Below are 12,087 nucleotides of genomic sequence, written 5' to 3' on the forward strand. Positions count from 1 at the left end.
TGTGTGTGTGTGTGTGTGAGAGAGAGAGAGAGAGAGAGAGAGAGAGAGAGAGAGAGAGAGAGAGCACGTGAGCGAGCGAGCAAAGGTCGAAAAATATACTTCACTTGGGTTTTTCCAAGCGCCTCTGTGTATTGTGTGCGTGTTCAAGAAGAGAAGCACGATGTGTATACAGACACAATCCTTGATCCGGGGCAAGTTGACAGACACACAGGGATAATCTAATCACAGCTGGCCAAGTGTGTGGTCAACATCTCCTGATGAGGTTGTTGGTTTTTCTGGCAGCTCGGTTTCCAGGAAGTCATGCCTTGACTGTAAACAGTGATGCCGTCCAACCTCTCCTCTTCCTCAGGCCTGGGCTGGCGGTTGTGCAATCGGGGAGGCTTCTCCCAGGCAGCCCAGGCAGGCAGGCGGCCAGGAGGAGGGTGCGGCTGCGGACGGCGAGGGTTGCAAAACGCACTGTGCTGAGCTTCTGGGTGCTTGGAAAGGGCTGCACTGCTGCTGATTCCCTGCTCTTGCGCTGCATTGGTATCCCGCCTTTTCTCCTTTTGCAAGGGCTGCCATTGGGCACCTTTTCTTCATTGTATCCTCCCAACAACAACCCTGTGAGGTAGGTTAGGCTGGGAGGCAGTGACTGGCCCCAAGTCACCCTGTGAGTGTCATGGCCAAATGGGGATTAGAACCTGGGTGCCCTGAGTGCCCATCCAGCACTCTAACCACTAGGCCACTGTGCACAAGTGTTGGACTGCTCCAACTTAAAACCGCTAGGGAGGAGGCAATGGACGGAAGCCAGGGATAGTGTGAGATGAGCAAGTCCCAGAGCAGCTTGCAGTTGTAAGCGTGTCACTCCAGTGGACTTTCTCCGCAGAGATGCCTTCCCACCGTGTTCAGAGTCCCTTTTGAAGGGCAATCGCACCCCCTGATTATCTTGCTGGCTTGCACAAGCAGTTTGAGGCACAGCTTGGTTCTGGAACGTGTGCTTTCTCACATGGTTCTGCACTCGCCACCTTCGCTCTGCCCGATGCATCCAGATGTTCCTGGGCTGAGGAAATCAGTGAGGGCTGGCATGGCCTGCAGCAGAAATGCAGCTTGCTGCTGGGGTACCCCTTTGTCCAGACCATACCTGTCCTCGGTCACTCCAGAAGTACAGGAGCAGCAAGAGCCGTGCTCCGCATTCGCTCTGCTGAGCCGATCTTCGGGTGATGCTTTTGGAGAGTCCATCCCGACAGTAGCACCCACGGTTTGTGAGCTTAGCAGCAGGCTGAGTTCACACAGTCCCTGGAAGCCTGATTCTACCAGCCGAGGACGTTTGTCCCCGTGACCCAAAATACATGCACGGGCAAATGTTCTGCTGGAGCTCTGCCAGAGGTCCTTTCCGTCACCAGTACCTCCACCCCGTCAGCCGGGCATGCTCGGGACCGAACCTGGAGTTTTCTGGGTGGAAAGTCGGTGCTTTGTTGCTGGAATAAGGTCCTTCCTTCCTTGCCAAGCCAGCATCCCAACCATGCGTTGAACACTGTGGTGCGAGCCACTTCCGAAATACGGAAGTGAATTGCATGCACTTCAGATCAGTACTGAGCGAGCCAAAATCATGCGCCAACCATACAAGACTGCCCCCAGTGACATATCCTATCTTCGTTTCCAGAACAAAGTGCGAGACTCCAACGGTGCAGCACATTTCAGCGTTCACATGTGATGTCCCCAGACTCCACTGCCTGACCATAAGGTGCTGGAGCGGTGGCATCCTGAAAACGCGCTGAGTGTGGAGTTGTAGCATTTGGCCCAAGAGTGCTTTTGTGGTACAAAGGCATGCATTGTTGTTCAAGCAACTGTATCACATGAGGAGTCGGAAGCCAGAAATTTACGTCAGTGTTCCTTGAGGTGGCAAGAAGCTTCTGCTAGGTTGGCTGCTTTTATGTGCTTGCAAATGCTTTTAAGGATCTTCATGCCGTGGGAAGCACCAATTTTGTCTGTTGTTGGCATGGTTAAAAGATGTCAGTACAAATAATAGCAGGCAAAGCCACAAAAAGAGAGAGAGAGAGACCATTCTCTCCTCCTTGTATAGTGAAATCCCTTTGTCGGAGGTACAATAGTGTTCTCTTTCAGGAACTGCCGGGCTGTAAAGCAAATTCCTTTTTCCAATTGTGTGTGTACACACATCCTTTTGAAGTCCTGCGGCCTGCTCCTTGCGGGTCTGGGAAACCTCACTTTTCCTCTGAACCAGCAGTTCTTTTCCTCTTCGCCGTTTTTGTTCACGCTTTGCCATCCGAGCCAGTGTGGTGTCATGGTTAAGAGCATGGGACTGGGACTCAGAGGATCTGGGTTCTAGTCCCCGCTCAGCCATGGAGCCAGCTGGGTGACTTTGGGCCAGTCACAGACTCTCAGCCCAACCTACCTCACAGGGTGGTTGTTGTTGTGGGGATAAGATGGAGGAGGAGAGATGATGTAAGCTGCCTTGAGCCCTTTGCAGGAAAAAGGCAGGATATACATCGCAATATAAATAAATATAAATATAAATAAATCTGTAGTTAGAGGCGTAAGCCATGTCAGGGCTTCAGCCCATTTTTCAGGTTGCCTTTCGCATCGCTGAAGGACAAGCTCGGAGGACCTGTGCTGTCTTATCCCAGGGCTTGCTCGGGGCTGGCCCTGGCACACAGCGGTGTGAGATGACCTGCTTCAGCCGGCACAACGGAGGCAGGAGGGAGAGAATAGATGAAGGCAGGGGCTACCGCCTTCTACGGCGCGCCTTATTTTGAAAAAGTGCCAGCCCTGAGATCCCTCCATCAGGCAGTAAAATGTTTTAGCCCCAGCACTAGGACCTCAGGACGCTCCGAAGCTTCGTCCACGTGGTCCCAGACTGCCAAAACGGATGGGAAGCAATTTTCCAAGATTTCAGGCAGGTCCAAACCCAGGGTCTTCTGCATGCAGACATTGGCTACTGAGCTTCCTCGTTTGTTTTATAAAAGTTGATATGCTTTTCGGCACCAGGTCAAGGCCTTTTTATTTACCCAATATTTTAATATTTAAACATTTTAATTATGTTTTATGGATAGATCCTTAGTCACATTTTATCTTGTTATGGTTTGATGTATTGATTATGTATTGATTATATTGTAAGCCATCCGGAGATGACTCGTATTGGATGGAATTAAAAAAAAATCCAAATAAATAAATAACCAAATAAATAAGGACTGAATTAGCAGCCCGTGAAAAATCTGCTCCCCCCCCACACACACACACACTTATTAGAGGAGGAAGCTTTTTGTGGGAAGACCTTCCTACCTGCTTTTGCTGTAACATGGGCATGTGCAGAGTTTCCTGTGCCCCAAGTGGGTGGAGCTGTGACCCTCTTCAACCTTTCCGGCACATCGTCTCCTTATATGGTGGGGCCCCGGTGTGCGTATCACTTCCTTCCATTCACAACACTCCCATTTCACTTCTCTGTCCCCGAGCCGTAACGCGATTCTATTTCGGCAGCTTTTCAGTAATCCCCTGTGTGTGTTTCCCCAGCCTTTTAATTAAGATCCGAGAGGAGGTGTGTTGGCGTTCAGGATGTGGTTTTAGTTTGAATTGTATTTCTGTAGCATTACATTTATACCTTGCCCTTTCCTTCCTCTTGCGAGGAACCCAAAAAGCTTGCATGGTGGTTCTCCTGCTCTCGCAACAACCCTGCGAAGTCGGTTAGTCTGAGAGCCATGGACGGCCGCGCAGTTGTCCAGCACACTTCCTGACCGAGTTAACTCCCGCAGATTTCATCCTAGCGCTCTTACTGGCTCGCACCTCGCTCACCCGGTCAGCTCATCTCCATGTGCTGCCTTGTTGAATTTGATCGGCATCGTTGCCGCTTCTCCTTCAGAGAAGAAATCGGTTGCCATGTGTGCTATTCCTTCTACAAGGGGGTAGAATTCACAAGCATCCCTTTTCTTTCTGCAGTACATTCTGCGCTGAAAACTGGCTCGGTTTCAAAGAGGGCCAGCTCACTTTCTCACGAACTGAAAAATGCCTTGATCGCCGTTCCACAAAGAGGGGGACCTCCCTCCCGCTCGGACGCCTGCATTGCGCTCTACCTGGGGCGACTGTGGTGGCAGACACAGCCATCCTTTTGCTCTGTTCCGGGCGCTTTGTGTGTTGCTTCAGCTGCGATGCGCTTGGCACACACCAGCAAAAACACTTTGACCAGCCCCCCTCACCTGTTGCAGTTCAGCTGCCCCCCCCCCCCCAAAAAAAACCTGCATACTTGTTCGTCTTGACTCTCCTATTACTCCTCCCCCCAGCGCCGCCCCTGTTTTGCCGGAGAGATGCCACCGTTTAAGCGAGCGCCTGCCCGCCTGTGTTCTGCTCCTTGGCCTGCCTCATGTCCTCCCCCGTTCCATTTACAGCTTGGGCCGTGAGTGCCATCTTGTGGCACATTTCCCAGCCGTGGTTTTTCCAGCCCTCTCTTGGCGTGAAGCTACCAAAGCAGGGCTGGGTTGCTGGGCACCGTGTGCAGCCGCCGTGTGCCGAAAGATGACAGGCGTCTGCTGAAGCCAGAGAGTTTCAAAATTTACTGGGAGAACGCTCTCCATAGCTCCGCCACGCAAGCTCTCCCACCACAGAGAATTTGAAGAGCATATTCTAAGGTGTGTGCCCAGTTCACAGCGGCCTGGCCAGACTTGTCTGGGCTCACCATCCTTGAGTGCAGCCTTGGACTGCAACGCCCAGAATTCCCAGTCAATGGCCCTGCTGATGGGAATTCTGGGAGTTGTGGTCCAAACGCCTCTGCAGGTCACCAGGTTGAGGAAGCCTGCTTTTCAGTGAACCGTTTGTGGTTCTCTGCCATCAAGGTGTCTCCGACTTCGGGTGACCCTATGTGTGGAAGCCCTCCCGACAATCCTGTCCTGGACAGCCCTGCTCGGCTCTTGCCAGCTCCACACTGTGGCTTCTGGCGGAATGGATCCACCTCCTCCGTTCTTCCTTCTCTCCTTCCGCCATCGTCTCCTCCAGCGAATGTTGCCTTCTTACACTGAGCCAAAGGTATGACAGTTTCGGTTTTGTCATTTAGAAAGACACCCAGCAGCAGTCCCCTGTGATGATGACTTTCGGGCGAGCGCTGTGTGCGTATCCAAGCTGTCTTTTTCGGAGCGCTTGGCTTCCCTTCGAGGAATACTAGAGTTCCCCAGAACACCAGAGAGAACCAGAGAAACGCCTGCTTAGCAGTGCTTGGAGCAATTCTGCACATTGCCAGATCATGCTACTGGAGTGTAACGGGTGGAGAGGAAAGTAAGGCTGCGATCCTCCATTAACTGGCTCTAAAACACCTTGCACAATGCGAAGGTGCCCGGCACTAAGGAAGCAACTTTTCACCAGTCTTAATTATGGAAACTGCGGAAAGCACATGCCATTTTCTGTGAGTTCCGGCATCTTCGCTCCCATAGAGACGGGTGCGCCTTTTTGCAAGGAAGTGCCTAGGGCAACATTCACACGCACTATTCAGAATGGAGTGTGCGGTCCCTTCAAAACCTTCATTTTATTCATGTGCAAATTTAATGAAGGAATGCGGAGAAGAATTGTGCGGTTCCTAGACGGTGTCAGCGCTGGGACTTCGGTGGAGTGTGTCTGCGGCTAAACACCAGGGCTGGTGGGGTGGTGGAGAGGAGCTGAGCTTGGGAGGATGCGAGCGGGGCAGAAGCTGGGTACTGCGGAGGCTGGATACAGGGTCAGGATCGAGGCGATTGGAGAGGGCAGGGAGCAGGTGCCTGGCCAGGTGTGGTCCGACTGAAAGCCCTGACAAAGGGGGCTCTGGAAGGAGTCCCGGCATGGCCGAGGCTGAGGCAGGACTAGCAGCCGGACGAGGAATGGGATGCAGCCTGAGAGGCCAGGCAGCACAGGCAAAGCTTTGGTCAACCCTTTCCCAGCTGCACAGCTTCACTGCACGGGCTCCAGTCCTTGCAAGTCGTGGCCCGGCTGCTCCCGGTGCTGCGGGGACTTGCCGGGTGGCTTGTGCTGCTCGCCGCAGGGGAGCCGGGCCCGGGCTTTGGATGCTTGCAGGCCGACGCGTCGGGGCCATGGGGCAATCCAGACTCCTGCGCCCCCGGCTGGGGACAGCGCTTCAGCATCAGAGTCGGGAATTAGAGCCCCACATTTCCTAGCACACCGCAGCTGCTTGGGAGACCTTTGTCGGTTGTGTGAACATGCCTGACTGCGGTGATCATAAGAGACGTAACCCTTGGTGCAAGATGGAGAAGAGGAATTGGGCATTTGGCCCGACCGGTCAAAAAGATGTGGTCAATTAACTGGTCAGATATTGTCCCATAATGGCAAATAGATGGCCAAGCCATTCACTTCGTGAGAGCAAGAAGAAGCTAATCTAATCGCCGACAGATCAGATGTTTGCACAAAGTGCAAAATCGGTTTCATGAGTGTCGTTGTGAAACAGTGAAAGTCACGGTGTAAATCAGATGACCGGTCTGCACTTGTTTGTCAGCCAGCCCTTGAGCACGTGAGAAGAGCCCGCTGAATCAGAGCCAGGTCCATCTAGGCCACTCTTCTCTTCATAGGATCCCACAAGTAGGATCTGTCTGGAACAGCACCCTCCTACCCATGCCTATGTTCCCCAGCAACTGGTGTACGTAGGCACTCTTCTGCAAATTTCTTCAGTCCCCCTTTAAAGCTACCCAGTTTGACTGTATCTCAAGGAACTGAATTCCATAATTCAGCTCTGTGCCATATGTACTAACTAACTAACTAACTATTTATTTATTTATTTAAACATTTTTATGCCGCCCCATTTGCCAAAGCCTCGGGACGGCTTACAACAATAAATTTAAAAAATTATAGTATTAAATTAAAAAATATAAGCATTAGATTAAAAATACAAAAATACAATATAAAATAAGCCGCCCTGGCCAGATAAAATCCATCTTCCATCCATCTCGATTCTCCCACCAGTAGGTTTCATGGGATGACCCCTGATTCTCGCATTATGGGAGTGGGGGGAAGCTTGCCCTCTCCCCTTTCTCCACACCACGCATAATTTGGTCCAGCTCCACCTTCTCTCTTCCCTCTCCCTGTTTTCTAAAGCTCTTGATCCTTCCTCAGTGTGGAGATGCTGCAGCTCCTTGATCCTTTTAGGTGGCCTTCTCTGCACTTTTCCCAGCTCCTCAGCTCCGGTTTTAGGCCACTGCATGCCAATCTAAGTGCATTCACAGCATAGATGAGACCAAGGACAGGATGACGCTGGCAGTTTTATTTTCAGTTCCTTCCCTGGTTATGCGTACCACAGCGTTGGCCATTTTCACATGCGGGGCTGACGCTTCCCCCACGCTGTCCACCACAACCCCAAGATCTCTTGCTCAGTCACCCATAAGGCTTCTTACAAAAAATGAGCAAGTCAAAAGGAAACTGTGCCGTCTGTCATGTTGGGAAGAATTCTAACTGCCAAGTGTGAAAGATGAAGACCACATCAAGACAACACCCAGCCAGACATGCTGCTATGAAGTGTTGGAGTGAGTGAAACAGCACATTTTCCCCTTGCACCCTTATAAACACCACAGTTAAATGCACAGGGGGAAGAGGTTCAGTTGCACCTGAATTGCAGGAACTGCATGAACAAAAGGTGCCATAGTCCAGCGTTGCCTCCAGCCTCCCTCCATATTATTATTATTATTATTATTATTATTATTATTATTATTATTATTATTAACATTTCTATGCTGCCCCTTGCCGAAGCCTCAGGGCGGCTTACAACACAATAAAATACATTGAAATACAATAGAACATAATAAATTACCACTAAATACAAAAAATGCACTGAGATACAAACATAATAATATAAAATTAAAATTAAACAGTATAAAATAAGTAAATAAAGAATATAGGAGGAGTAAAGAGAAGGAAGAAGAAGTTGCCCTGGCCAGATCATATATTTTAACAATTAAAATGATGTTTAAATAAAAAGGTCCTTACCTGGCGCCGAAAAACCAGTAACGACGGTGCCAGGCGGACCTCTTTGGGGAGTGAATTCCATAGGTTGGGTGCCACCGCAGAGAAAGCCCTCCTCCGAGTACTTACTCTCCTAATTTCTTTCATGGAGGGTTCCCGGAGAAGGGACTCTCCCGCAGATCTCAAGGGGCGGTTGGGCATAGAGCGCAAATAAGAACCCTGAAAGGTTCAGCATCCAGAAGGATGCGACAGATGAGAGCAGATGACAGCGAGAAACAGTCCCCCTTCATCAAACTCCTTCTTTGGTCTCATACGTTCCCATGAGAACTGCCAAGCATCAGTCACTTTGTCGGACAAACAACTGGAAGAAAGGATCTTTGGGCCAAGCAGATGAAGAAAACAGTGGCCTGGAAGGTGGGCGATGGCCCTGGGCTTGGGGGGCTCTGAAAGGGAGAAAGGCCGCTCCATGGAGGAGAAGGCAGTCCATGGCTGTGTATTGGCCTGCTGGCTATATAGTACCTCCCACGTCAGTACCAGTTGTGGGGGAATATGGGCCAGGGAGCACTTGACCAGTCATCCCCTGCCTGTGGACCTCCCATCGGCTGGGCTCGCCCTCATTGGTTGTGCTCCCTCGGTTCATCCCATGCGCCATTGATTTTGTTCAATTGCTTCGTGTGCGTCAAACGTTTGATTTTAACTCGGTTTAAACATGGTTGCGCCTAGCTGTGGTGTTTAACCATGTTAGGGAAGGCTTTCCGAAGCACTTTTCTTCTGGGACACCGTCAACCTGTGCTTGTAAATGGTTGACAGGGGTTATTTGGAAAGAAACAGGCTGATCAGGCAGCTGTGTGGCTATTTTATTCTCATTGTCCTCGGTCAAATTGCACGTGGTCAATCGAACAATATTCGACCGGGCAATTGATCGGCATGCCTGCCTTAAGTGGGGCAGTTTGCCCTGAGCTGCTCATCCAGGGGGCAGTTCATAACCCTAACTGGGAACATGAGGAGTCCGTTTGCTCCCAATATTTGTGCCCAGGTAGGTAAACCGTTTTTTCCCAAGGCCAGCCAAAGAGCGACCAATGCCAATGGCTTCCGGAACAAAGAGCAGCGTGCAGCTTCGTAATAAAAGGCTACCATTTTAGAGAAACGTGCACTGGGGTTTATTTCGTCTTAGCTGCTCCATGCTGCTTATGGGCTGTTCTTTGGAAGACACGAGGTCTGGACTTTTGACGTTCTCTTTCTGCCTCTGTCACTGAATCAGAATGGTAGCTGACCTAATCATCGTAGGATTTATATCCCAGAGATGGTAGATCTCCACTGAAAATACTCCAGGGACAGACCTGGAGGCTTCGGGGTACTTTTCCGTAATTGGGATGTCATAAATATGATAAATGGCAAGCAGCAAATCGCAGATCTATGCTGCTTGCTTTTTAGTGTTCTTGTTCTTCGGACGGTGATTTCAGACTAAGAGAAGCATCACTAATGTTGAACCCCCAGTGATGTTCGGCTGTGGATTTTAACTGGCTGGCTGTTTTTTATCGCTTGTTTTGTACTGTGCTGCAAACTAGAAAGCAGAGCAGGGATCTGAGAGGGTCGAAAATCTTCAAAAGGCAGCAAAAAGGACACAAGCTGCCCAATGCATTTCCAGGGCTGATCCCCTTGCTTTGGTATCACGACCAGAAGGGACAAAAAGGTCAGGAAATTCAGCCTTCTGCTGTGGCCGTCTGAATGCAAGTGTAGGAGATGGTAGGTTCAACGTCTGCCTCACCTGCGAAGCGCATTGAGTCATCTTGGCTCGGTCATGTTCTCAGCCTGACCGACTTCACGGGGTTGTCGTGAGGATAAAATGGGTGGTGGGAGCCATGTATGTGGCCTTCTGCTTCTTCAAAGAAGGACAGACTAAGAATGAAGTTCCTAAATATTAGCTCACAGCCAATTAATCCACAGAGCTGGAGCCAAAATGGGTTGTGTTGCATTACTTGCTGATAGAATAAAGCAGTCTGGCTCAGCATCAGCTCAAGATTCCCTGCCAATTCGGCCTGAGGGTTTTGTTTTAATCTGTCTTCTTGTCTTAGATGCATTTTACTCCAATTTATAGAGCTTTAGGGCCATTTCGCACCTTATGCAGAGACAAAGCTGAGTTTTTTCCTGTGTACTAAGAAACTGAGAGCTGGTGCCTGCATTTTGCTTTTCTCTCTCCCCCCCCCCCCCCCACCCGCTGTTCCTTGTCCATTTTTGTCCGGTATTTTAAATGGTAAGCCCATAGGCAGGGACTGTCATTCTGATTCTCTCTAAGCTGCTCAGGCAGCCTTTTCAGCTGAAGTTTTAAAAAAATGCTGTAAATAAAATAAAAAATAAGCACTGGGCTCTGCAGGGAGCCGCAGTAGGCGCAGCTGCTTGAAGATCCTGCATCCATTTCACTGCAGTCTGAAAACTCGGGCCTGTCACGAGAAAACATAAAGCACAAAATGCTGTTGCATTATTCACGACTTGCACGGGGCATATGCTTTGCCAATGCAAAAGCGCAACTGAGAAATCTCTCCTGTCACTCCCTCTCTTCTTGCAGCGTTCCCAACTCTTGCCCAGCCAGTCCTCGCGGGGCCGGCTCCTCAGGATATCGCTTTACTCCGAACATTACCTCGGATCTGCAGCTGGTGGCAGAATATGCAGCAAAAGCTACATCGGAGCAGCAGATGGACGCATCTGGAGGAGACAGCCCAAAGGTGCCACGGAACTTCCCCCACTGCTCTGCACCCTCCCAGCGCTGCCCGTGCGATTCACGAGCTGCTGCGTCAGTTTCAGAGGGTGCTTCTTACCGGCGGACTTGCCCAAAGGGCCAGTGAGGAGCCACTTGCTTCCTCGAACCATCACGCTGAGCCAGCCTGGTGGCCTTCAGAGGCATTTGGACCGCAGCTCCCAGAATTCCCATCCAGCAGGGCCATTGACGGGTGCTGCAGTCCAAATGTGTCTGGAAGGCACAGCATTGGGGATGGATGCACTGAAGCAGCATTTAGAGTGACGAGAACTAGCCCAGGGTTCAAAAACGAAGGTAAACGCTTCTCAGCGCCTGGTGGCTGGTCTGGAAGGAGGCGGAAGCCAAGCTTCTCCTTGCCTTATGCTAAACTGTGATCTAGGGCAGCGTCCGAGCAAAGCCTCTGACTGTCAAAATTGTCGTCACGTTCACTCCTGGGTTATTTCGCCTTTGAACGGCCCAGCCATCCAGGTTTGCCCATTCTGGTCCCAACCTCAAATCAGGTTTCTTGCAAAAAGCCAAAGCGGCTCAGAGAAATCCCGGCAGGCCAGCTGGGTCAAGGTGCCACTGCAGGGTGTGGGAATCTGCAGCTCCCAGCTTGGCTTCTTTATCGGTTAAAACCATCAGACCTGAAAACCCTTTAAGACAGACTGTCTAAAGAGACTAATGCAAGACCCTAAATTACCGTGTGCCTAAGAAGAGCAGTAGCTCTGCAAAATTGGATCCACGGGCCGTGTAGTCCCCCAACACACGGACTTACTGGCACACTAGATAGCTTCAGAAAACCCCCCAAGCAGGGCATGAAGCCAATATCCTGCCCCTGTTGTTTCTGAAAAAACAATACGCCATCTCTGCTGATACGAATGGAAATGACAATAAATAGTAATAATAATAGCCATTCATTAATAAAAAGAGACTTGCTCTACTTGTGGCTGAACACTCGTCTGTTTGGGGCCTAAAAGGAATTACGATTTGGCCTTGCAAATGGAGAGGAGCAGGGTTTTGCCAGCGTACAAGTTTTCTGGGCTGCTTGTGTGCGTGCGTGCGTGCGTGTAAAAACTTGAAAGGCATCTGCTTCTCTGGCTGCTGTCTTGTTAGACAAGCTGCAGCCTAAATCATTAATGAACTGCGAAGCTGCTAAAACCTCCCTTGTGTGTCTGTGTTTTCATTGCTTGTCTGCAGGACGAGTCCAAGCCACCGTACTCCTATGCCCAGCTAATTGTCCAGGCCATCTCGTCAGCCCAGGACAAGCAATTAACACTAAGTGGGATCTATGCCCACATCACGAAGCATTATCCGTATTACAGGACAGCTGATAAAGGCTGGCAGGTGAGTGAGTGAGTGACGCGGGGATCTGCGGCAGTCCCGCTCTCGTTCGTTCGTTCGCTCGTTCGCTCATCTACTCATTCAGGAAGAAC

The 12,087-nt window shown here is 50.5% G+C and overlaps 1 protein-coding gene across 8 annotated transcripts in view; it reads left to right on the forward strand.

Annotated features, from left to right (window-relative positions):
* Positions 1 to 12,087, forward strand: part of FOXK1 (forkhead box K1) — a 68,746-nt gene that overhangs the window by 44,312 nt on the left and 12,347 nt on the right. For all 8 annotated transcript variants that reach the window (XM_044433789.1, XM_044433787.1, XM_044433793.1 and 5 more), the window contains 2 exons: positions 10,484 to 10,640; positions 11,852 to 11,998. In XM_044433789.1, the coding sequence (XP_044289724.1) occupies positions 10,484 to 10,640; positions 11,852 to 11,998 (304 nt within the window). The remainder of the gene's footprint in view (positions 1 to 10,483; positions 10,641 to 11,851; positions 11,999 to 12,087) is intronic.

This window comes from Varanus komodoensis, unplaced genomic scaffold (assembly GCF_004798865.1).
Source record: "Varanus komodoensis strain SLA01 unplaced genomic scaffold, ASM479886v1 scaffold26, whole genome shotgun sequence".
NCBI lineage: Eukaryota > Metazoa > Chordata > Lepidosauria > Squamata > Varanidae > Varanus > Varanus komodoensis.